We start from the raw sequence: 26,747 nt of genomic DNA on the forward strand, positions 1-26,747 counted from the left end.
GAGCCAGGAGATCCCTCGAGGGATGTCCAGCTCCCTGGAGCAGGGGTTGTGCCCCTGATTAAGTCTTCCCAGAAGGGGCTCCCCTGATCACAGAGGCCCGTAGCCCAGCTCTGTCACTGTATCCCCACTCCACGAGCATGGCTGCAGCTCCTGGATGGGCCTGGTGCATGTGCCTGTACTCCAGGAAGAATCCTTTTTTTTTTTTTTTTTTTTTTGCGGTACGCGGGCCTCTCACTGTTGTGGCCTCTCCCGTTGCGGAGCACAGGCTCAGCGGCCATGGCTCATGGGCCCAGCCGCTCCGCGGCATGTAGGATCTTCCTGGACCGGGGCATGAACCCGTGTCCCCTGCATCGGTAGGCGGACTCTCAACCACTGCGCCACCAGGGAAGCCTGAAGCATCCTTTTTTAATTTTGGATTTCAAAGTCTCATTTGAAGTGAGTGGGACTGCTCCCAGAATTGGAACAAGATGCACAATCCACACGTGCTTCATGCGAGGTAGTGACACCCTTGCCTAACCCACCCAACACCACAGGGACTCAGCAGCAGGTGCCTCCCCTGGCCCTGGCTCTGTGGCCACCAGGAAGGAGGGGCTTGCCCTTCCTCTTGTTCAAGGTTGGCCAGCGTGGGTTACCTGGCTTCTGAGCCCAGAGGAGCCAGGGTTCATTCCAAGGCCACCTTTGGTCCTATTTGTTTGCTTAAGATATTACTATTATTATTATTACATAAGTGAAAATGATAATAGCTAATACTTATATATCACTGTGTGCCAGGGATATTCTAAGTCTCTATGTTCATTAATTCATAACATTCCTACGAGTTGAGCCCTATTATTATCTCCATTTTACAGATGGGAAAAGTGAGGTATAGGGAGGCTAAGTCACCTGCCCAAGGTCTGAGTGGCAGAGGTGGGAATTGAACCTGGGTGGTCTTTGCTTCTAACCACTACGCTACAGCTGTCACATCAGGAAGCATCTTCAAGATCTGGTGATAAGTAAGAAAAGCAACTATGGAGGTATTAACTCATTTATTTTAAAAAAAATTCTTTTCTGTATATAAGCATTTATTGCAGTTTAAGCATTTTGGGTAAGCACTGCTTCTGTTTCACTGAGGAGCACATGAACACGAGATGGGGTTCCCCTTCCTTCTCTCAGTGGGGCTGGGGGCGAGCATCTTGCTAGGCCACAGAGGAATCTCCACTTGGAAAGATGCGTATTTTTCAGACTCCATGGCCCTAGAGGCGAGGTTGAGGTGGGGACTTGTGCTCTACCCAGGGGGTGGGACAGCTCTTCCATTCTAACTGCATCCATCAGGGCTTTTCAGTGCGTGGCTTTCACTCCACTCATGTTTCCCTTCACATGCTCACTTTTAAAACTGAAAACTTAACCCCAGCCTGAGGCGCCCCTCCCCTGTGCAATTGTGAGCATTTCCTTATAGACTCACAGAGAAAGGTGTGGAAGAAGACATGCAAAACCTATGCACAGGGCTTCTCGCCAGGATTTGGATTTGGGGCAGAGCCTCATAAGGGTCTTGCAGAGGGCCTTGAACTTACATACATGCTTGTAAAAATTCATACACAGACATGGAGAATTTTTTTTTAAGTTTTCCTTTATCTCCATTCCATTTTACTCCTTAGAAGTAACCACTTTTAATGGTTTGGTGGATGTCTTCCTAGACCCTTTCTTGTACGTTTTATAGAATTTATGTATATACACACTCACACTAACAAAATCTGTCCCCCTCTTATTTAAACCAAATGGGGTCATGCTATACAAACTATTCCACAACTTGCTGCTTTTCCTTCCCAAGTGGCAGCATAGAGTAAAAGAGTATAAGGTAGGAAGCTGGATAGCCTCGGTTCAGATCCCAGTGCTACTGGATTCTAGCTGAGTGACCTTGGGCAAGTTACTCAGCCTCTCTGGACTGAGTTGCATTGGCTTTAAATGAGCATGGTCCCTCAGGTAGTCCCTCCCTCACAGGCTTGTCATGAAGATTAAACGGGTGAATGTGTGTAAGCATTTCACCTGGTGCACAGTAAGCACTCGGTAAGTATGAGCCATGCTCATTCCCTTCAGGCCGTGTGGATAATCTGCATGCACACGACACATGGCATTACCTCACTGTTTATCACAGCTGCGGCACCTTCCCTGGAATAGAGGCACCCAGATTCACTTAACCCATCCTCTGCTCGTGGGCATTGGGGCTGTTCCCAGCGCTTCCGTATTACAGCAGTGCGGCAGTGTGAGCACCCCTGCAGTTGAACCACCTTGAGTCTGTCTTTCAAGGTGCACTGGGGTGAATATCTGAGGAAGAGATTCCTAGAAGGGGAATTGCTGGGTACAAATAAAACAGTATGCACACCTACATTTTCAATGCATAATTCCAGTTCATTCTTCCTATTTCCCCAAGGGGAAAAAACCGATACCGATTTAACTCTGACTTGTGTGGGACCCTCACCTGTTTGGAGCGTAATAGCTGTACATGGCTGCCCTTGCCCCTGTGGGGACTGCCCTTGACTCCCAGGTAGGAATGTGGAGCCCTCCTGGATGCCTGGGAAAGTTTAAATTAGAAACACCCATCCGCTGGGCTCTGACATTAAATATGAAAGTGCAGGTTCTCACAGCGTGATACCGTGATATAATAAGAAAAATATTTTGGTCTTCATTCAGGTTCCTGGCACAAGCGCTTCTAAAACCCTTGGAATTTCCTGAGAGATATGGGTGATACCATCTTTTGTTATTCAAAATAAGCTCCTTTGAACTGTACCTGAGTTTATGCTAAAGAGGTGACTCTTGGTGGACCCCTAAATATCTTCAGAATGGGGCTGGTTGCCAGAGGAACCAACCACGTGATTAGAGGCTTGGGACTTACAGCTCCACCCTCCTGACCTCTGGGAAGGGAGAGGGGCTGCAGATTAAATCACCAATAGCCACTGATTTAATCCATCAGGCCTTCATAACAGAACCTCCGTGAAGCCCTAAACAACACGGTTCAGAGAGCTTCTAGGTTGGTGAACGCATGCACATACTGGGAGGGCGGCACACCCCAAACTCCACAGGAACAGAAGCTTCTGCACTCAGGACCCTTCTAGACCTCATCCTGTGTATCTCTTCATCTGACTGTTCATCTGTATCCTTTATAATAAACCAGTAAGTAGTAAGTAGTGTTTCCTGAGTTATGTGAGCTGTTATAGCTAATTATTGAACTTGAGGAGGGGGTCGTGGGAATCTCTGATTTGTATTCAAGTCAGACAGAAGTGTGGGTAACCTAGGGACCCACTGCTTGCAGTTGGGGTCTGAAGTGGGGACAGTCTTATGGGACTGAGCCCTTTACCTCTGGGGTTTGTGCTCACTCTGGGTAGTTAGTGTCAGGATTGAGTTAAATTGTGGGACAGCCAGCCCTACGAGAATTGCTTGGTATGGAAAACCCACACATTTGGTGTCAGAATTGTTGAGCATACAAAACATCACAGTAGTATATGGCCATGGTCGAGGCCCTGCTCACTGTTCTTTGGGCTGATGGAGCATAGTCTCTGCCATGGTACTTTCTAATGAGATTTCTGAGATTTCCATCCGCCTTGTTTCCTGGGGGAGCTCTAAAGTAGTCCTGTGTATGCTCAGGTTTCCAATAAGGTGGAGAAAGATACAGCGGGGAGAAAACAGATTCTTAATCTGAAATCTGCTGAGGTGTTGCTGACATTCCAGAGCTTTGTCCTTATGAATTGATTTCAAAGATACTTGCGTCATTCGTGTATTCACACAACACACCCATTGGACCTGCTGTATCTTTTATGTAGAGCATAGGTGTGGGAGCCAGACTGTCGAGGTTTGAATCCCAGCTGTGTGACTTGGCCATGTTACCCTTGCCTCATCTGTAACACGGGCATGCTAGGGTCCCTACTTAATAGGGTTATAATAACACACAAGTTAATACACCCCACGAGGGTAGCCCCGCACCTGGCCCATCAGGAGAACTCATAAGTATTAGTCTTATTGTCATAAGCATCACCACCATATCATTCCTCCCCTCTACCCAACCCATGTGGCAAGAACACAAACGTTAGACCCCAGTCCACCACACACTTGGAGCTGTTCAAGGTCTAAGGAGAACAAAAGATACTCAGAGGCTTAAAAATCCTGTGGGCTGGGCTTCCCTGGTGGCGCAGTGGTTGAGAGTCCGCCTGCCGATGCAGGGGATGAGGGTTCGTGCCCCGGTCCGGGAAGATCCCACATGCCGCGGAGCAGCTTGGCCCGTGAGCCATGGCCGCTGAGCCTGCGCGTCCGGAGCCTGTGCTCCGCAACGGGAGAGGCCACAACAGTGAGAGGCCCGCGTACCGCAAAAAAAAAAAAAAAAAAAAAAAAAATCCTGTGGGCTAACTCTTGTAGTCGAGAGTGTGTGCAGCCCAGAGCCCTGGGAGCTCAGGGACGGGAGGACAAAGGTGATTCTGCCTGGAGTGTGGAGGGGCTGGCGGGAGGAAGTCACCGCGTGCTGGCCAGCAGCACCGGGGGCGAGGGGTGTGGACAAGGCTCCCTGTCCGCTGAAATACCTCCTGCAGTGGCCACAGTGCCCTTCAGACCAGTAATTGTCACCAAAGATGACCCTCTCAGCAGCATCCAGCCTGTGAACCACCTGGTCCTCCCCAGACCACACCCCCACTCCAGGGCCTCTCGCACACCTGCCCTCCTGCCCCTCTGCCTGGGCCCGCTATGGCCAGTGTGCTCACTCCCTCTGACATTTGCGGCCCCTCGAGGCTTGGTGTCAGACGCTCCTCTCTTTGCTCTGTCCATTTCTTCCTCTCTCCTCAGCCCTGGCTGCATGTTGGAATCAGCTGCAGAGCTTTTAAAAGACACTCAGGCCTGGGCCCCACCCCAAACCAGCTGATTCAGACTCTCTGGGGGTGGGGTGTGAGCACCTGTATTTTTACTAAGCTCCCCGGTGCCTCTAATGGACAGCTGGGGGAGAGAACCACCGTCTCAGACAACCCCAGAGTGCCTTGTATATGGGCCGCTCCCAGCTTTCCTGCCCCGGCACGTCAGCCTCGCTCATCAGCACACCTGGGGCACGGCAGGCGCCCTCTCTTGATGCAGACCCCAGGTCAGAGGGCACCCCCTCTCTGAGCCTACAGGGTGGGACCTCCTCCCAACCTGTCACAGCATTACATTTTATTCCTTTATATGGCTGACTACCCTTTGAAGTACCCTTGTTTTCTGTCTTTGTTTACTTATTTCTCTGGCTTCCTTCTACTGGAAGTAAGTTCTTAAGGGGTGGGGAGCGTGGTCTGCCCTGCTCAGGGCTGTATCTTCAGCTCCTATAACAGCACATAGTAGATGCTTTAAGAAATTTATTGAATAAATTAATGGATTTTAAGTGCTTAGTGTTTGTGGAATAAATGAGTCTTACATGCCTAGTAAATGTTGAACAAGTGAAGAAGTTTTTAGTGCTTTTTCTGACTGAATGAATTTTTTGGACTGAATGATTTGTAAGAACGTGGTAGGTGTGGGAATTCCCTGGCGGTCCAGCGGTTAGGGCTCTGCGCTTTCACTGCCAAGGGCCCAGGTTCCATCCCTGGTCGGGCAACTAAGATCCCAGAAGCCCCACAGTGCAGCCAAAAAAAAAAAAAAAAAAAGAATGTGGTAGGTGTTTGTTGTATGAGTGAGTGAATGAATGAATGAGTTTTAAGGACTAACTAGTTTTTTTTTTTAATTTATTATTTTTGACTGCGTTGGGTCTTTGTTGCTGCTCGCAGGCTTTCTCTAGTTGTGGAGAGTGGGGGCTACTCTTTGTTGTGGTGCGCAGGCTTCTCACTGCAGTGGCTTCTCTTGTTGCAGAGCACGGGCTCTAGGCGCACAGGCTTTCGTAGTTGTGGTGCGCAGGCTTCAGTAGCTGTGGCTCGCGGGCTCTAGAGTGCAGGCTTACTAGCTTAGTTGCTCCGCGGCGTGTGGGATCTTCCCGGACCAGGGCTCGAACCCGTGTCCCCTGCATTGGCAGGCAGATTCTTAACCACTGCGCCACCAGGGAAGCCCAAGGACTAACTAGTTCTTACTGGACAAAAGAATGACTTGTATGTGCCCCGAAACTGCTGAATCGCCACTGTGTCCCTGGAGGAGTCATTGTTCTTCCTGAGCCTCTGAGAGTAGCCCTCAGACTTGGTGCCACAACGCTGAGCTATCCAGAGCTCACAGGTCTCACTGAGCCCCCATCACAATGACTGAGTCATGTTTCCATAAAGGAGAAACATCTGGAATAGACCAGGGCAGCCCTGGACACAGAGGCTATATAGGATGGAGGCCCTGGATACCTACTTAGCCCCTCTCATCTAAGGCCTGTGAAGGGGCAGCATACATACACACACACACAGACACTCTCTCCCCCCAACACATTACTTTCAGCTTCTTCCCAGGGGCAGACACACTTGGGCACCAAGCAAGCCCTACCTACCCTCAGGTCATGGACCCCAACTGAGACGGTGCTTCCTGGTCCAGAATGAAGTCATGCATCCGCTCATTTATTCAGCAGATATTTATTAATGGCCTACTGTGCGTCAGGCTTGTGCCACAGGTGCAGGCAGTGACTCACATTCAGTGCCTCGCAAACTTTACATATGGCAAACAATTAATTACATGGTAAATTGCTTACATATATGTATATATTTTTAATATTTATTCATTTTTGGCTGCATTGGGTCTTAGTTGGGGCACGCAGGATCTTCCTTGTGGCGTGTGGGCTCTTCATTGTGGCGCGTGGGCTTCTGTCTAGTTGTGGCGGGCAGGCTCCAGAGTGCGTGGGCTCTGTAGTTGCGGCATGCGGGCTCTTTAGTTGAGGCGCGTGGGCTTAGTTGCCCCGTGGCATGTGGGATTTTAGTTCCCCAACCAGGGATCGAACCCATGTCCCCTGCATTGGAAGGCGGATTCTTAACCCTGGACCACCAGGGAGGTCTCTACTTATATATATTGATGCAGGTACCACCAAAGGGAAATGCAGAGAGCTCAGGTTGGGGATTGAACAGGTTGGTGAGAAACGAAGCTTAGGTGGAGGAAGTGTCATTTGTCCTGAGTCTTGAGAAGAAATTACCTAGGTCAAGGAAGGGGAGCAGGAGTGGCATGTACAAAGGTCCTGAGACAGCAGGGAAGATGGGTGTGAGGGAAACTGAAAGAGGGACATTGTGGCCTGGGCTCCAAGAGCAAGGGGAAGAGGAAAGGGAGCCTGGAGGACTGAGAGGAAGGGTTTGAATTTTATTGTGTGGCAAAGGGCCCTTAGGAGAGCAGGAACAGAAGCAGAGACACCGGTGAGGCTGTGGTGTAGTGAACCAGTGAAAGTCACAGCAGCTCAGACCAGAGGGCTGGTGGGAGAGAAAGATGGACTCGGATATGCTGTGGGGAGAGTCAACAGGACGTGGGGTGGTGAATTGGACGTGTGGAGTGAGGGAGAGGAAGTGTGAAGGATGACATTGACGCTTCCAGTTTGAGCCCTTGGGTGGAAGTAAGTGCCTTTTGCTGAGATGCAGAGGAAGCAGATGGCCAGTTGCATTCCTGTTCTGACAGATATTCTGGTGTACCACCCTGTTGACATCTCTTGTCTTGATTTGGCCAATAAAATGTAGTTTGCAGAAGTGACACGTGTCATTCCCGAGCAGGAACTTTAAGGGCCATTGCGTGGTTCAGCCATGTCTTTTCCCTCTGAGATTGGCAGGGTCTCAGGTGAAGGGCTACTCCCTCAACTGGGAACAAAGCTGACATGAGCGGGGCCCTTGGCCAATCCATGATGGACATGCAGTATGAACAAGAAACAAACCCTTGTTGTGTAAGCCTCTGAGCACTTGGGGTCCTTTGTTAGTGTAATGTAGCTCAGCCTGTCCTGACTGTCCTGAGAAGGAGCAAGTTTTGTGGTTGGGAGAGATCAAGAGGTCAGGCTGGGAATGTTCAGTTTGCAGTGCATGTGAGATACAGACGTGGTGGTGTCGAGTAAGCAGGTAAGTACCTGAGTTTGGAACTCAGAAGAGCAGTTGTATCTGGAGATAATTTATCGTGTGTCACCACTGAAGAAAATGAGAATCATGAGGTGCTGGAGTCTGCCTGTGATCACTGGCAGGGCTGGTGCTTGAGCTCAGGACTGCCTCACTTCAGGAATGAAGCAGCTGGGGTCAGTCCCAGCTCTGCTACCTCATAGTCATATGGTCTAGGACACATTACTTCCTTCCTGTTTCCTCATGTGTAAGCTGGAGATAATAATGATATCTACCCCATGGAGCTGCTGTGAGGGTTAAGAGAAATAACAAATGTCAGGTGCTTAGACAAGGACCTGGACCATAGAAGGGTCATACGTGGTAGCTGTTGTTACAGATGTTGTTTTGTTGTTTTGTTGTCATGTAACTAAAATGTCCAGAGGTGGGAAGTGGAATCGGGTTGGCTTCAGGTCCAGGCTTGATGTAGAGACTCAAATGATGACTACAGCCCCCAGATTGTCTGTAACTCTCAGCCCCTTTCACAGATGGTTCTCCCCTCATGGTCACAAGATGGCTACAAGATTCCATCTTTCACATCCTCTACAGCTTGGGGTAAAAGGGAAAAGCATAGTCTTCAGCCCCAGCACTTCTAGCAAAGACATCACTAGGTCTCTGGTTCTGATTGGGTTGCGTGATTTGTTCCTGACCTTGAGAAGAAGCCCTCCTCTAGCCCGTTGGGTGGAGGTCAGAGCGAGCAGGTTCTCAAAGGGAAATCTGGGCTGTTGTTGGAAAAAGAAGTCATGGAGGCTGGGGGAGCAAACTGCAAATGTCTAGCCCTGGAAGGCTTGTGTTTTTCCCTTTTCCTCTGCTCTGTGAGGTTCCGGCAGATATTGTGACCCCACAGAGCAGGGCCCTTCAGAGCCAGGACACTGGGGCCGTGGTGCTGGCCTGTCCGCCTGCTGTTCTAGCCTCCAGGCTTGGGGGGCCTGATAAGGAAGCATCCTCTCAGCTCAGAGGTCCCCAGCTTCTTTACAAATGACAGTCTGGGAGCACTTACACAGATACACCATTAGTTGCCCACTCTTCTAACAGACCCTGACGTTTTCTGGGAACCAGTGTGGCCAGCCCCAGGGATGAGTCCTCAGTGGCCCACGGGCAATCAGGATGATCACAGACTCTGGCTGGCCTCACCAGCTTCTCTGGCAACTGGAGTGGCCATAAGGGACCACATCCTGGCCAATGAGACATAAAAGAATGTCTGTGGAGGGAGGAGCAATGTTCTGGCAATGTTCTTCTTCCTGATTAGGGTCAGATCGGTAAGAACACTCTTACATCATCCCTTTCTTTACCCCTCGCCAGTAGTTCAGTGAGAGGCATGGCTGTGGCTGCCAGCTTGTGACCACGGGGCCACAAGCCAAAGATGTAAGCCAGCAGCACACTGCGGGACGGCAGTGGGGGAGAAAGAGAAAACGCCTGACGTCAGTTCCCTGTACGAAGCGTGGAGCTGCCATATCTGGCCTCCTTGTTACATGAGATAATGAAATGTCTTCATTGCCCAAGACACTATTGGATGGTATTGTTACTTGCAGCCAAATGCCTCCCACCTGACTCACCCACTGTCGCTTGCTTCTCATTGTGCCACTGCCTTGGCCCCATTTGTTCGCTCCACCATCCGCAGCTGCCTTCTTTGCACACAGCACCGTGTCTTAGTCCAGGTCCTCAGATGCCAGCAGCAAAAGCCTTGCTTGACAGCCTTGGGCAGAGGCAGATTTATCAGTGGCTTACAGAATCAACAGGAGGCCAGAGGAGCAATTGTAGAAAACAGGCAGGAGCCAAGCAACACTGGAAGAAAGGAACGCCAGGGTCCCTAGCAAGTGACATGTAGGAAAAGTCAGATCCACATCCCCCGCTACTGCAGGACACCCTCCAGCCTTTTATGCTCTGCGGAGGTCCTGTGCCCACCCCTGGCTGTGCTTCTGTAATTGCGGGGAGGGGGAAGAACTCCTGCCAAAGATATGCAAAGGAACAGTGATAATAGCAGGGACCATGAGGTAGATGGTATTATCCCCATTTTACAGATTGAAATTGAGTCACAGTTTCAGTAACCAGCCCATGGCACACCAGTATCTGAACCCAGGCGGTCTGGCTCTCATAACAAGAGGTTCCCCATCAGGAAGATCAGAGTGCTTTTAGGAAGAGGGAGTTCGACAGAGACAGCTAGAAAGGGACCAGTGTGCACCGGTCCCTGAATCCCAGAGAGGCTGTGGGTATCATACACTCAGTCTGTGAACGTCACAGAGACTCGGCTGCACCTGCTCGGGGAAGGGATTTGTGCAGAGACTGGGGCCTCAAGAACATCTGTGTGTTTTCATAGAAGGGAGCAAAGCGAATTGGGGGTTTCCGACTGAGCTGAAACAAAATGCCGTCAGCAAAGCCCATCTGTCAGAGGTGTTTGCACAAGCAAGTCAGGGTCACATCGGGGCCACTGCGTTTCCCAACCAGCCCAAACGTGACCTCAAAGGACTAATCCTCTGAACTCTGCCAGGCTGACCCAAGGGCACAGCTGGGCTGCCAAACAGTGCCAACAGTGCCCTCAGCTGGTCGGGATACCCCAGCCTGGCCTGGGATCCGGGGCCCAGCAGAGTTTGGGGCTGCCCTCAGGCCCTCATCTCTGGCGAAGCTGAAGACCAGTCACCGAAAGTCACAAACCAGCAGCCCCTGCTCAAATCAGGCCCACATACTTACTTTGTTGGCCCTCATTGTGGTGTGTGTTGGTAATTCATCTGTTGACTAAGAATACTTGTAAGTAATGCAAATGGTAGCCAGTGGTGTGCAGTAAAAAGTGAGGCTCCTTTCTGCCCCTTCCAAAACACAGATCCTGGGGATACACAGTAGCTCACATTCTTATTGGGGGGGGGCCAGGAATAAATCAGAGATATAAGTGGGTATAAGTACTAAAGAAAATAAATGAAGCAGGGATGGGGCTGGGAGTGGAGAGGAAAGATACCCAGTTTCCCTCCCCAGGGGCATCCACCATGAGCAGTTTCTTGAAAATCCTTTTAGAGGTCATCTCTGCACGTTAGTTTGTTGCTGTCATAGCTGTTGTTTCTGTTTCTCAGATTGGGAGATGTTGCATACAGTTCTAGATTTCTGGTTTCTCTTGAAAAATCCCATGATCAGGCATCCACATGCCTGCAAGGCTTCGTTGCAGGAGCTGAGGCCCAGCTACCTCTTCAGAGGACGCCTCTGCTGTCCAGGTCCCCGCGGCTTCACCTGGCCTCCATCTCCCTTAACCAGCCCAACCCTGGGGACTCTCCACTTTCCTGCCCCTTCTCTGCCACCTCCCCTGTATGCCTCCCTGTGGTATCTTCAGGAATGCTCATGGGGAACCAGGAAGAGGGCGCTCTTGCTCCCCGCCCCCACCTCTCCCCTCACCTGGTTCTCACTTTCTCAGAGGCTATAGGCTCCCCTTCTTTTTTGCTCCATGAATCTGCTTCATGCTTCCCCGGCGGTGCCTCTCTGCCAGCTAATTCCATACCTCTAGGCATGAGTTGTGAAATGCCTCCTACACGTGTACACGTGCGCGTACACACACACACACACACACACACACACTCATACTCATACACATGCTCACACAGGAGGCCTTCCACTTACTCAGAAAGCACCAACACTCGCTTACTCACGAGTCAGTCACATCACTCACAATGGCCATGTCCAGTTCCACATTCCAAGGGAGTCACCTTGAGTCAGATGCCCAGGCCAACCCAGCACTCTGCTGCCCTGAATAAAATCAGTTCTGTTGGCAGGAGAAAGGGGCACAGCTGCTGGGACAAGCAGCAGATTCTGCCACAGGCCGTGATCCACTTTCCCCTTCCTTCCCCACTGAGGGTTTCATCTTCCAGAAGCTCAGGGTAGAGACAAAGGAAAGTGATCCTGCAGAGTACTTTATGTTGCCGGGCAGAAGAAGAATGAACTCCCTTCCCCAGAGGTCTACAAGTCAGGATGCACTAAACACATCAGGTCAGGTGGAGGCTGTCTGTTCGTTCATTAGTGAACGAGTGTCCTGGACACTATTCCAGGAGCTGGGGCTACATCAGTGAACAACACAGATAGCCCTGCCGTTCTGGAACTGATAACTTAGTGATGGAGATAATCAGTAAATAGCAAACTAATTTCAATTAGTGGTAACCTCTAAGGAAAAAGAAGAAAGCAGAGTGACAGAGAAAGGCTCCTAGAGTGGTTTGGGAAGGCTTCATTAAAGAATGAATATCAAGTTAGGGAACCAGCCTGGTGAAGCACTGAGGAAGGATACCCACATATCCCATATGGGGCCTGATATGTCAGAAGAACAGAAAAGAAGGCCAGTGTGATGGGAGAGGCACATCCCTTAGTTGGGGCTGGGGAGAGGCAACAGGGAGACTGGCCAGTCCTGTGGGGCTCATGAGCCAGCGGAAGGAATTTGGATTTTATTCTAATGCAGTAAGAAGCCACTGGGGACATGTCAGCAAAGAAGCAATAGGAGCTGATCTGCCAGTTCTCATAGTATCAATATTTATTAATCACATAGATTTCTAGAGACATTCCCTCCCCCAAATCCACCGGTGCTCATGGTGATTCCTCCATCTTTTTCACTTCCTTTCTGGCGGGGTGGCTGGTCAGGTGGACTACAAAACAGATGGACAACCGTGCAGCCTCTGTGTACAACCACCAGTAGACAGGACTCATGGGGGGCAGAGGAACATGTTCAATGACACCACAGGGAACAGTCAGCCAGATCCTGAAAGTGGGAAGCTCCACAGGACAAGTGACCTCATTCCTTCCATAAGTAAATAGCATCCAGGTGGGGGAGGGGGGGTTGTAGAGTAGTGGAGACTTAAGAATATACATGCCAAAGCAGAGTACAGATCTTGTTTGGATCCTGATTTGAACAAGTCAACTTTCAAAAGACATCTTTGAGACAATGCGGGGAAATGTAATGCAGTTGGGGTATTACATGACATTAAAGAATTCTTATTTATCTAGATGGGTATGATAAAGGTATCGTGATTACTTTTTTTTTTGAAGGCCTCATATGCTAGAGATACAAGCTAAATTATTTATAGGTAAAATGGCCTGATGTCTGGGATTTATTCTAAAATATTGTGCCAAAAACAAAGTGGAGGAGTAGGGGAACAGATGAAACGGGAATGGCAAATAGTTAATAGCGTTGAAGCTGGTGGGGTGGTTTATCATGTCCTTCTCTCTGCTTTTGGGTATGTTTGAAATTTTCCATAATAAAATGGTTTTTGTGGTTTTGTTTGTTTGTTTTTAAATGAGTAAAGCTGTCAAAAACAAAAGGTCATTCTCTGGGAGCAGTAATATCACATCTCACCTTTGCCTTTTCTCCCTTTTCAGCATGGCAGGGAAGGCACCCCTGCAGCCTGCCAGCCCTCGCACACACCTGCCGCTTGCTCTGCCCTGCTGAGCCACTCAGTCTGGAGGCCCCGGGACAGCGCCTGCCTCGTGAGGTTGTCCTGGCTCAGTTGTCCACAGCGATGGTGGAGAACTGGACTCCACAGGCTCACAACCTTCCCGACAGGCTTCAGGGGCCAGAATCCTTCATCCTGGGACTGGTGGCCCTGAACAATGGCTGAGGGCCAGGGGACCCCATAAAGTTAGTCTACAGCTTTCAGGGGCCAGTAGCACTCCAGTGCCCGTGGACTATGACCACCTATCGGCCCATTCCCAGTGATGGTGTGGACCTGGCCGTCAGCTGTGGGACCAGGGCAGCCGATGTCCTCCCTGGCCCGCACACAGGGGACTACGCTCCCATGGGATTCTGGGTCCAGAACGGCAGCATGCCCCAGCCAGTGGGTGAGAGCCCGGCCAGTGCCACCACCCGCCCCAGTCCCACCACCCCCGCGGTGCCCAAGATGGGTGTGCGGGCAAGAGTGGCCGACTGGCCGCCCAAGCGGGAGGCCCTGAGAGAACAGAACAACCCCAGCCCCTCACAGGACACAGATGGCACAAAGGCCACAAAGGTGGCCCATTCCATGAGAAGCGTACAGAACGGACAGCCCCCCGCCAGCACCCCGGCTTCCTCAGGGTCCAAAGCCTTGCACCGACTCTCCAGGAGAAGGTCCAAGGATGTGGAGTTCCAGGACGGGTGGCCCCGGTCCCCCGGCAGGGCCTTCCTCCCGCTGCGGCATCGCAGCAGCAGCGAGATCACCCTCAGCGAGTGCGACCTGGAGGACGCGGCGGAGCCCCGGGGCGCCCGGCACACGGGGGCGCTGCCGCTCTTCCGCGAGTATGGGAGCACGTCCTCCATCGACGTGCAGGGCGTGCCCGAGCAGAGCTTCTTCGACATCCTCAACGAGTTCCGCAGCGAGCAGCCCGAGGCCCGGGGTGCCCCGAGCCTCACTGAGCTCCTGCGTGCCGATCCCGGCCGACACGTCACAAGGGGCGGCAGTGGAACCAAGGGGGACGCCCGCAACGGACAGCCCGCCAAGGACGGCCTGTTGCCACTGCAGCCCATGAAGGAGAAGGAGAAGGCCCGGAAGAAGCCCACACGGGGCTTGGGCGGCGGGGATGCGGTGGACTCGTCCATCTTCAGGAAGCTGCGGAGCAGTAAAGCCGAGGGCGAAGCGGCCCGGTGCCCCGGGGAGGCCGAGGACGGCCGGAGCCCCCCGGAGGCCAGCAGGCCGTGGGTCTGCCAGAAGAGCTTCGCCCATTTCGACGTGCAGAGTATGCTGTTCGACCTCAACGAGGCGGCCGCCAACCGGGCGTCCACGGCCCAGCGGCGGAACACGACCACCGGGGCTTCGGCCGCCTCGGCCATGGCGTCCCTCACGGCGTCGCGGGCCCACAGCCTCGGCGGCCTGGACCCCGCCTTCACCAGCACGGAGGACTTGAACTGCAAGGAGAACCTGGAGCAGGACCTCGGCGACGACAACAGCAACGACCTGCTGCTCAGCTGCCCGCACTTCCGCAACGAGATCGGCGGTGAGTGCGAGCGCAACGTGAGCTTCTCCTGGGCGGCCGCAGGCTCCACGGGCAGCGGTGGGGGCGGCGGAGAGGGCCGTCCGCCGGAGCCCGCCCTGAGTGCCTACCGCACCAACGCCAGCATCTCGGTGCTGGAGGTGCCCAAGGAACAGCAGAGGACGCAGAGTCGCCCGCGGCAGTACAGCATCGAGCACATGGACCTGGGCGCCCGCTACTACCAGGACTACTTCGTGGGCAAAGGTGAGGTGGGGGAGGCACCTGGTCTCTGAAACTGTCACTGCTCATTCATTCGCTGCCAGGCCCTGCCCTGGGCACCGAGGGTGCAGAAGGACACAAGACCTCCCTCAGAGAGGGGCTGTGAGGATGCAGGGAGTCCAGCCTCATGACACATGGGTAGCACTCCAAAACCCTGAGCTACATGAAACAGTAGATATGCATTAACTTAGCAAACAGGTGCTTGGGTCAGCTATGTGCCAGGGCACTTTCTAGAGCTGGGGGATACAGTATTGACCAGCTTGAAACAAAAACCTTGTCTTCCTAATGTCTTAGTAGGGTAAGACAAACAATAAAACTAGATAAGTATGTAAACTATCTAAGGTGTGGTGGGTGGCAAGTGGGGTGGAGAAAAGTAAAGCAGGGAAGAGGGAAACAGTGTCAGCGCTGGGAGTTGCATTTTCAGTAGGGAATGGTCAGGGAGGGCCTCCTAGGTGGGTGCCCTTTGAGTACTGAGGTGAAGGAGGTGAGGGAGGGAGCCTTGTGGAGATTGAAGACAGTGTTCCTGACACGAGAAACAAGTACAGTAGTCCTGGAACACTGGAGGAATAGGACGGAGGCCAGTGTTGCTGGGACAGAGTGACTGAGGGAGAGTGGAAGGAGCTGAGACAGGTGACGGGGCAGATCATGTGGGACTTTGTGAGCCACAGTGAGGACTCTCACTTTTACCCTGCGTGAGATGGGGCCGCAGGAAAGTTCTGAGCAGGAGAGGGCCTTGATCTGACTCAGGTATTCTCAGCCTCCCTCTAGGGAACAGGCTGTGGGGGCAGGGGGAGCTGGGAGACCGAGGAGGAGGCTGCTGCAATGGTCCAGGCAGGAGATGATGATGGGCAGGTCTAGGGGAGCCTGGGGGGGGGAAGAAGCTGGCAGGTTCTGGATTCCCTTTGATGGCGGAGCTGTTGATGTTTGGAGGGTGTTAACACAGGCATCACACATGGTTAAGTTCATTGGTGCTGATGAGGCAATCCTAGGAGGCAGCAGAGCCGTAGTGCAGAGACCACAAACCCAGGCAGCCTCGGGGACCAGGCAGGGGCTGCACAAAGGGCAGCTCCTGCTCAGCTCCAGCTCACTGTTGTCATCAGGAAGTATAGACAAGCTCAGTGTTGCCAGCCTTTCCAATTTTTCTAGATTCTCCTGAAATTCAGATTTTTTAATATGGATTCTCCTATATCAATTCAGAATTGAATTGATATAGTAACAGGCTTAAAACAACATAGAAGTTTATCTGTCTCACATAAAGAAGTCTGGAGATGTGCAGCCCAGGACTGGTATGGTTACTCCTCAGAAACAGTGGAATGCCAGCCTTAGTGCATGGCCTCTGAGCCCTCAGGGTGGTCTCCTGGTCCAGAATGGCTGCTGGAGTTCCAGCCATCACATCCATGTTTCCAGGCAAAGAAAAGGAGGAAAGGATTCGGGCGAAATGTCAAGTCAGCACCCCTACCTTTTTTTTTTTTTTTTCAAGTCAGCCCCTTTTAAAGAACATTCTCAGAAGTCCCAGCCAACTGCTTCTGGTTATTGGCCACACCTGTCTGCAAGGCAGGCTGAGAAATGTTAGTTTTTAGGTAGACATAGCCCCTCTCTTTTCTTCCTCCAAGAACAGAGGGTTTCTCTTAAAATGAAGGAAGGGAAGAATAGGTAATGGATAGGCAGCCAGTACTCCACAGCAACTAGTTTAAAAAAATTTTTTAAAGCAGTATCCTAGTCAAATACAACAAATGTCAACTAGATCGTCCAGAGTACAGTCTCTGGAGGTCCACCAGTGTTGGAGTCCGACAGCCCTGGGTTTGGGATGTCTTTTTCATAGCTTATTAGCTACGTGACACATTTTACCCCTTGGACTCCGTGTCCTCACGTGAGGAGCAGAGATGATTGTAGCAGCATCACCTGCCCAGAAACAAAATGACACAGAGACTGAAAATTAAGTGATGAAAAAAGGAGTTCAGACAGTCACTAACCAAGAGAAAACCGGTGAGGTGACATCAGTATCACACAAAATAGATTTCAAGGCTAAAAGCATTTGTTAGAAGACCCAAAAGGGCCATTTCTTATTGACTTTTTAAAAATTTACCAAGAAACTGTAATAGTTGTGAGCGTTTGTATACCTGGCAACCTGTTTGAGGGGTATATAAATAAAAAACTAATACAGCGACAGGGAGACATGAACAAATCCACAACCCATGGGAGAAGTTGACGGGTCGCTCTTTGAAATTGACGAATCTAGTAGCCAGAAAGTAAGGCTGAGAGGATTTGAAACCTGGTTTTGCATTTATATTATATTAATTTTCTACCTAACCAACAGAGAACACGTCCTTTTCAACTTGCACATAGGAATACCTACACGGAAGGACTGTGGTTAGGATCAAATAAGATTGTACATCAAAACAGTTCTTCAGGGCTTCCCTGGTGGCGCAGTGGTTGAGAGTCCGCCTGCCGATGCAGGGGACACGGGTTCGTGCCCCGGTCTGGGAGGATCCCACATGCCGCGGAGCGGCTGGGCCCGTGAGCCATGGCCGCTGGGCCTGCGCGTCCGGAGCCTGTGCTCCGCAGGGGGAGAGGCCACAGCAGTGAGAGGCCCGCCTACCGCAAAAAAAAAAAACAAAAAAAAAACAAAAAAAAAACAGTTCTTCATCAGGCAGATAGCGAGTACTTATCGTGGAGCATTAAAAAGAAGCTTTTCTTTCAAAAAATGATTTCTTTGTGGCCCTGGAAACTCATAAATAAGTTAGTCATTGGTCAGTGTTTATTGATTGCCTATTTTATGCTAAGACCGCAAGGTACTGGCTATGCATTGGCGGAAAACAATGGAGGAATAGGACGGAGCTGCAGCTGTTTCAGGAATGAACTGATATCTGTGGAGCACACTTATTCTGTTCTCTGACTAGCTGGGGAGATTGTTTAACCCACTGCAGGTGTTGTTCTTATTGGGACCATTAATTAACACACATTTGATCCTTAGATAAGCCTTTGATTCACCAAGAGCACCTCATGAGCATAGGAACCAACATTTAAATATTGAGAGCGCTGGGGTGGGAAGGAATTTCTGGCAGTGCGTAGCTGCTGACTTCATGGACTTGAGACAGACTGCTGGTAGGCATCTACCACAAGCAGGAGATACTTGAGTTATATATCAGTTAGAACTGTTTGCCTGGAAGGATTATAAGACAGCAGCATGTTTTTTTTAAAAGGGGAGACAGCTGTCATTTTGGGGAGAGAACAGGAGATTTCCTCTGTGACTTGTTAAAGACTCTGTCACCATAAGGAAAAAAAAGAGTAGTGTTTAAGTTTCCTACGTCTATAGAAATATGGTTAGATAAAGGTGACGCTTGGGGACTGGAATCATGGTCCTTTTCTGTGACAAACATCATGCCCTGGGGGTAGTACTAGCCAGCACATCTCATGTGCTTACTCTGTGCCCGGCCCTGTGCTGAGTGCTCCATGCTTATTAACCTATTTAGTCCTTACAACCGGCTGAGAGAGGGGTCCATCCTTCCTGATACCATTGTACTGATGAGAATGCCATCAAGCGACTTGGGCCACACATCTAATGAGTCCAGGGCCCGGATTTCAGCCGGGCAGAAGCCTCTCTAGACTAGAATCTAACCCCTTCACGAGGGCTAATTGGCAGCTAAGCTGCTGAACATTTGCAAATATGGGATAATCACAGCGAAGCCAGGTTTATAACATGGCACGCACTGCACTAAGCGTTTGTTGTTCGTAGCCTCATTTCACTCTCACATCGGCTCTATGAATCATGGGTAGCGTGAGGGCCCCCCACTTCCCAGATGAGAGCCCTGAGACAGGAATTTCTGTGACTGGCAAGGGAGTATAGTAAGGTGGGCTTTATAACCTCTTACGGTCTCTCCGTTGAGTGTGGTTGTGACCAGCCGTGAGGTTTGTGTGACCAGGATCCCAAGAGCCTGCACAAGCGCTCTGCACGGGTTGCACAAGAGCCTTCCCTGGCTGTCCTCTCAGCAGGCCTGCCGTGGGACGTCACCCCTCCTTCCCAGAGAGCTGACTCTGAGCTCTCCTGCTCTTCCCTCTCAGAGCATGCCAATTACTTTGGCGTGGACGAGAAGCTGGGACCAGTGGCCGTGAGCATCAAACGGGAGAAGCTGGAGGACCACAAGGACCATGGGCCTCAGTACCAGTACAGGATCATCTTCCGGACCCGCGAGGTAGGTCCCATTGCTATTGTTATTATTACACAAATCACAGCCACTCACATCTATGAGCCCTTACTCTGTGCCAGGTTCTGTGGGCAAGGGCTTCCCCTGTTTTAACTCGTAATCCTTCCAGCAGCCTCAGGAGAGCAATCCTGCCAGTCTCCCCATTTTACAGAAGGGAAGACTGAGTCTCAGAAACATGTCTGAAATCAGTGACTAAGTGGCCAGAATTGGAATCCAGTGTGTCTGACTGCAGAGCCCAAGATTCTGACATTTGCAAAAGATTAACTGTGATGAGTATAAAAAATAAAGGGAGAGATATAGGGGATTCTTTCAGGATTGTGAGATGCCCTGCAGAGTGGAAAGGAGAATTAAGGCAGCAAGTCTCGGGCAGGGCAGGAATTGGGGAAGTCTCAGCAGCAGGCACTGCTGTTGACGTTGATCAGCTCAAAACAGTCCCAGCCTGCCTACTTTCATTCAGAATAGAGGATCCCATTGTCCTGGCTTGGTCAGAGGTCTTCCCTTGCAATAAATGTCAGCTGTGGCTAGGGAACAAGGCCTGTTGGGGGCACCCTGCTCGATTAGGACTCTTAAGGTGTAAGTGGCAGAAATCTACTTCTGTCTGGCTTAAGCCAGAAATAGAACTCATTGGTTCATGTAACTGCAAATCCAGGGGTAGGAATGGCTTCAGGCATAGCTGGCCCCAGGCACTCAAATGATGTCACCGGAACTCTGCCTCCTTATCTCTCCTGCTCAGCTGGCTCTGCTGCTTTTTGCATTGTGAATGTCATCCTCTTCTGCTACCAACAAGCTCTCTCCATGTCATGGGAAAATGGGGACCGGCTGCTCAAATCTTTTCCATCTTTATACTTTCTCCTCCACGTTCCTATCTGCTGAATCTCTGGGAAGGACTCTTGATTGGCTCTGCTTGGATCACAAGCCTGGGCCAGTCACTGTTGTCAGGGATGATAGAGGACTCTGTCTAGATCTAGGGCATGTGCTCCACCCTGGGTCCAGGGGCCAGGCTGGGCACTGTGATCGACAGTTCTGTTAGAGCCACCCACAGGTGGTGGTAGGGGGGCGGTTCCTCAGCAGAAGGTGGGGAGCTAGGCCAGTAGAAATGATAGAGACTTCCAAAAGACCTCAAAGGAAGACCTTTTCAGAAAAGGAGCAATCGTCAGCTGGGCAGGCCCCCAAAATGGACCTCCCTCACCCCTGCATTACCTCATCCCCCCTTGGGCCTGGGCTTTTGCACAGACATGGGAGCCCAACAGGCAGGCACTGCCAGGGAGTTTGGATGTGGGGTCGGCCGATCCTGGACCTCATCCAGACCGGCAGATGCTGCACCGAGGGCTGTAGCCGCATCCCCTCGCAAAGACCTTCCTGCTGAGGGGGAATGAGATGACACAGATGGCAGCGTAGGGGAGGCAGCCCCAAAAACTTTGTGCCCCAGATCACAGGTGGTCAGCGGCCCCTGAGTCTCCCCAGCACCCTCCTCCTTCCCTCTCCTCACCTTTCTGGCCAGATGAACACCAGGGCAGAATGTGAGGTGACAGCTCACACTGTATCCAAGTGTCGTATGACATGTGGGGAGCTGCCAGGTGAAAGGACAACAGCAATCGTATACTAATCAATAATATTACAGCTGCCGTTATATTGCAGATTTATTCAACACTGTGTGTCAGGCATTTTCTACACTGATTCTGTATGTTCACTCACTTAAACGTCGTGACAGTTCTATGATGAAGGCACTATAGTCCTCATTTACAAATGATGAAACAGGTGCAGAAAGGTTAAGGGACCTCAGTGAGTGACGGGACGAAGTGGCGGCCCACGTTCCAGCCCCCGCTCGGCCGCCTCTGGGATTCCACTGACTTGGCCCACACTGCATATCAGACCCATTCAAGAGTTATGAACTCAACTTAATGCCAGCATTTTATGTTATTGCTTTTGTTGTTGTTTTAAATGAAAACAGAATGTGTAGAATGATTTTTTTTTTTTTAATACCAGACTTTGTTGTAGGTACTGAGAGTCGTGAGACTCTAGTGTGGAGATGCTAGGTCAGGGGATAATGTTTTGCTGTGGTTCCTATTCAGTAGGTTGGAAACTGGCTTGGTGCCATTCCTGGCTCGGTGCCATTCCTGGCTCGTTCCTGCTTCCATTCACTTCCCACCCCCAGCGCCCACAGACTAGCCTCTGATCCACCCCAGGCTGGGGACAGGGGCTTCGCAGCTCAGGGGCACAGGCCTGGGGTTCATCCACTCCACGGAGATTGACTCAGCACCACCACCGGCCAGCCCTGTGCTGGGCCCTGAGGAAACAGTGTAAATAAGGCAGCAGAGATGCTCATGGGACTGCATTTTTGCTGGGGAGGCAGATAATACATAGATACTCTTGTAAATTATACTACGTGGTACGTGATGACAAGGTGGAAAGTAAAGCAAGGAAGACAGATAAGTGCGGGGGTGGTAAGATTTTTAGACAGGATTGTCAAGGGAGGTGTCACTCGGAAGGGAACATTTGAGTAAAAGACCTGAAGAAGATGAGAGGAGCCATGTGGACATCTGGAAGAGCATTCCAGACACAGGGAACATCCAGTGCAAAGGTCCTGAGGCAGGACCAGGCCTGGCACAGTCACTCAGCAGCTATGAAACCTTGGGCACGTGGCTTCTTCTCTCAGAGCCTCTGTTTCCCCCATGGGAATCCCACTCTCACAGGACCATAGTGTGGGCTTGGTGAGGTTGCCCATATAAAATAGGCAGTGCTGGGCCTGGCACTTGGGGAGAGCCCAGTGAGGATAGCCATCGAGAGAGGTCTCAGTTTCCTGTCCCCTTGTCACATTCAGTCAGCCCTGTTGACTTTTGGCCCACCGTGAGGTTCACGGCCACAAGCAGGCCTTTCTCTGCCCTCACACACATGCAGGCCACACGTGTACTCAGTCCTGGCCCCAGCCCCTTGCAGAGCTGCCTATTGGGCACTACGGCCTGAGGACCTCGTCATCCTGTCATCTGGAGGTAGGGGCAGTGGCCAACAGGGTTTGCCTTGCCCCTTCCTAAGGCCTTCCTGCCATGGAGGCAGAGAGTCACATAACCCAAAAGTAGTAATGACAGTAGTAATAAGAATAGCTAACACTTTTAGCACATATTCCTGCCAGGCACTCTTCCAAGTGTTTTATATGCATTGACCCTTCAGATTCTCTCAGTAGTCCCATGATGTGGGTCCCATTCCCCCCATTCTACAGATGAGGACTCTTGAGGCCTAGGGCTGTCACTCGTCAGGGTCCCCCCGTGGCAGAGCCAGGATATGAACCCAGACTGCCTGTGTCCCCAGCCCGTGCTCTTAACCACTCACCACTCCCTGTGGGGTTGAGTTTGTATTCTGGCTCTGGGAACAGACAGCTTGGGGTTCGGTTGGGCTCTGCCACTCACTAGTCTTGTGAGCTCAGGCAGATAGCTTTATCCCTGGATGCCTCAGTTTCTTCATCTGTAAAATAGACTTCGTACTGTTTGTTCCTTGTGTCCTGGAAAGGCGGGAAGGTTCTCCTGGACCGGCACGCACAGGTGGTACAGCACAAGGCTGCAGGGTAGTGAGTGCTCTGAGCGGCAGATATTGTGATGACGCTGCTGTCGTGCTGTCACTGTTTCCCGAAAGGTCAGAGGGCCTTTCTGGGGAGCGAAGGTTCAGCTTGTGGTCAGAGTTCTGCCCTTCTCCTGTCTACACACACGTCTCGGGCTCCAGTTAACCAAGGCAGGGGGGCCAGAGCGAAGGGCCCAGGCTGTTTTCCAAGCCAGCCGGCTGGCCTGCCCCAGATGGCCACCCCCGGCCGCCAAGCAGACCGAGTGGGCTCACATCTCCCAGCAGATGGGATGGGAGTGTTGGCAGCTCTGAGCCTCCCGCTGGGGCGGGAACAGACTGGAGTTGGGCTTCAGGACCACACGCCGAAACATCAGCCCCACCCACCCTGAGCCTGGACAGGACAAGCTCCAGGCCAGGGCCGCCCTGTCCTGAGCCCCTTGCCGGCAGAACACAAGGGATGCCAACTAGCCAGGGACTTTGGCCCAGCAGGCTCGGTGGGTTCCCTTTGGCCCCAAGTATGAGTTTTTGACAGCCTTAGTTTTGTTAGGGTTAGAGGTTTAGATTTTTTTTTCTTTCTTTACTGAAAAAGTAACAGTCACTCATTAAGAATTTAAACAGTATATATGTATACAAAGTAGAAAAGGAAGAATCTTGTATTAACTGAAAAAAGCAAGTGTAGTAGAGAACCTCATCTGGGACCTCACTTGTGTTCAGTAGGCACCGATGATTGTGTGATGTAATCTCCAAAGCATACTGTTAAGTGGGGGAAAAACAAACTGTAGCTTCCTATTAAGGTTAAATTTTCTTTAAATTTTTAACTACACATATGGCTTTGTGTAAAAACATTCAACGTGTGTAATGTGATAATGGCTAACACATATATTGAGTGCTCACCGTATGCCAGATACAGTGGTAAAAAAGCACTGTACATGGATTATCTTACTGAATCTTTATAACCCTTTGCGACAGGCACTGTTATTCCCCATTTTATAGATAAGGGAACAGGCACAGAGAAATTCAGCAGCTTGCCCAGAGTCACACAGCTAGAGAAGGGGTTAGAGCCGGGATTTGAACCGAGGCAGACTGACTCCCAAGTGACCTCCCAGGAAGAGCTCTTGGAGGGTGGACGCAGCACAGGGGAAGGCAGGGATGCATCTGAGTCGGTAGCTGGTGGAGAACAACCTGTGCTGATGGGAACCTACTTGCTGATGTGGCCCTGAATCCCTTTCACAGCTCAGTGAGATGATGCCAGATGTCATCAAGGGTCAGAGCACACAGGGTCTCGCAGCCTGAGCAGCGAGTGTAGTTTTGTTTGGTTTTGTTTTAAGGCAAGGGTTTTTTTTTTTTTGAATTTTTCTTTTGGCTGTGTCAAGTTTTAGTTGCGGCACGCGGGATGTTCATTGAAGCATGCAGGATCTTTCATTGCGGCGTGCGGGCTTTTCTCTTCTCTAGTTGTGTGTGGTTCTAGGGCATGTGGGCTCTGTAGTTGTGGCACACAGGCTCCAGAGCACGTGGGCTCTGTAGTTTGCGGCAGGCGGGCTCTCTCGTTGAGGCATGCAAGCTCAGTTGTTGCGGCGTGTGGGCTTAGTTGCCCCGTGGCACATGGGATTTTAGTTCCCTGACCAGGGATCGAACCTGCGTCCCCTGCATTGTAAGGCGGATTCTTTACCACTGGACCACCAGGGAAGTCCTGCGAGTGTAGATTTTATTGGGAGAGAGGTGGAACGCTGTCAGCAGGTTCTGCACAGAGGAGAGACACGATCTGACTCAAGCTGCTGCGGGAAGAATGGACTGGCGTGGGGGCGGGGGGGGGGGGCAGGTGCAGGGAGACCAGGAAAAGGCTGTTGTCACAGTCCAGGCAGGACATGATGGTGGACAGGACCAGGTGGAGGGCAGAGGTGGCCACACGTTGCAGCCTGCCAGTGCCCTACTTATTATCGCCAGCAGAGAAGGAAAAGCTGGGAGCTTTTCAAGTAGTGGCTTTTGGTCAAGTCTTCAGAGCCAAAAATGTGACGGTAGGCCACCTGTCTCGAGTGTGGAAGAGAATGAGGATTTCTGGTCCACGCTGTCTCTTGGCCCCAGCAGAGGGCACTGTGGGGCAGTGTCAGCAGGATAGAAAGGCGCTGATCCTGTTGGTGCATTAATCGAAATTCACAATCCCAGGGCCCCCCAGATTGGCAGGGCAGAGCATCCATATTACAGTTTTTCGTGATGTATTTCAAGACTGTCCTGCTTATCCTAAGAGAGATTTGTTTATTAATTCCCAAAGCCAGAACTGGGAACTCCCAACCATGAGATCATTCATTCCTAACACGCATGCCTCTTGCCCAGGTCCTGTTTGGCAGGGTTAGGCTGTATGCTTAGAGGCAGTGTCATGACACGTCATTTTTGCCATCTCTTGCATCTGTTGACTTGGGGTGAGCGTGTTTTTCCAGTTAACGCTGATCCTCCCTAGTCTTTAAACCGTAGCCCCAAGTGTATTTTGGGTGCAGTCCCCTTGGGGGAGGATTTTTTTCCCTGTCTTGCTGCAGACTAGGGAGTCTTCTTGCTGTGGTGCCGGAGCTGCTGTGCCTCACCCAGAGCACAGCAGAGCCTGGCGACCAGCAGCACAGCGTAGATGGAAGCCTGAGCTAGTGATAGTGAGGATGGGAAGCAGCAGGGGCTCTCAGACAGGGCTGGCGGGATGTAAATTGGTACAACCACTTGGAAAACGATTTGGCAGTTCAGTAAAATTGAAGATTAACATGCCTGGTGACTCAGCAATTTCTCTCCTAGGTATAAACCCAGACAAAAATGTGTCCATGTGCACTAGGAGATGCTTTCGTGAATGTTCCTAACAGCAGTGCTCACAGTTGTCAGGCGCTGGAAGCAGTTTCCAGCTCATCAGCAGTGGGAGGGAGTAAATCCATTGTGGTAAAAACGTCAGCCTCTTACTGCCACATGGTCGTGCCTCACATCCATAACGTTGAGAGAGAGAAGCCAGATAGAAAAGAACACAAACGACATGAAGCTCAGAAGCAGGCAGAACTAAATTATGGTGTGAAAAGCCAGGATAGGGTTGCCGTTAGGGAGGTGGGAAGGGGCACGAAAGAGTTTCCGGAGGCTAGTAATGTGTTTCTTGGTCTGGGTGGTGATACCCAGGTATCCACTCTGTGATAATTCCTTGAGCTGTACTTATATGCGTTGTCTACTTTTCTGTATATGGATTATACTTCACAGTTAAACAAAAAATTTCAAAGAGAGAAATCATGAGCTTTGGAGACGTCAGACCTGGGTTGGAATCCTGGTTCAGCCACTGAGCTGTGGTGACCTTGGCTAAGGCACCTAACCTCTTACAGCTTCAGTTTTCTTATCTGTAAAATGGAGATCGTAAAATCTCCTCTGAACAGACCTATACCTAGATAACTGCTATCATTCCTGGAATACAGTGCAGTGAACTGTGCCTTCATAAATGTGACTCGTTATTAAGACGTATCTGTTAGATATTGCTTTGTCTACAAAGTAACAGAAAACATGACTAACAATAGCTAAAACAAATACGGCGTTATTTTAATGATCTAACAGGAAGTCTGGGGGTAGGCAGTGGCAGGACATGACTTCTGTGTAATTTTTGTTGTTGCTGTCTCTTTACTTATGATCACAAGATGGCTTCCACAACTCCAAACATCTTATCCTTATACTAGTGTCCTTAGAAAAAATGGGCAGGTGGAAAGGGGCTTTCCTTTTACCAGGGAAGAAAATCTGCTCTAGACGTCCTCCCCAAGCTGAATTCCATCCCATCTCATTGCCTGGAACTAGTCATGTAGCTAAC

General features: G+C 51.0%; 2 protein-coding genes across 14 annotated transcripts in view; both read left to right on the top strand.

Annotated features, from left to right (window-relative positions):
* The window catches only part of LOC309794775 (uncharacterized protein), a gene marked incomplete at its 5' end in the record, with an annotated part of 143,470 nt that extends 130,031 nt beyond the window's left edge, over positions 1-13,439 (top strand). The window contains one exon of the mRNA XM_082606664.1: positions 13,338-13,439. The remainder of the gene's footprint in view (positions 1-13,337) is intronic.
* The window catches only part of SIPA1L3 (signal induced proliferation associated 1 like 3), a 98,902-nt gene continuing 85,496 nt past the window's right edge, over positions 13,342-26,747 (top strand). For 7 of the 13 annotated variants that reach the window (XM_082607040.1, XM_082607041.1, XM_082607037.1 and 4 more), the window contains exons 1-2: positions 13,343-15,164; positions 19,242-19,372. In XM_082607040.1, coding sequence (XP_082463166.1) covers positions 13,646-15,164; positions 19,242-19,372 — 1,650 coding nt within the window. In that variant the 5' untranslated portion in view covers positions 13,343-13,645. Of the gene's footprint in view, positions 15,165-19,241; positions 19,373-26,747 lie in introns of all 13 variants that reach the window. The other 6 variants (XM_082607045.1, XM_082607033.1, XM_082607039.1 and 3 more) reach the window with 2 other exon arrangements.

The sequence above is a fragment of the Mesoplodon mirus genome, assembly GCF_964341445.2.
Source record: "Mesoplodon mirus genome assembly, chromosome: 19".
NCBI classification, from domain to species: domain Eukaryota; kingdom Metazoa; phylum Chordata; class Mammalia; order Artiodactyla; family Ziphiidae; genus Mesoplodon; species Mesoplodon mirus.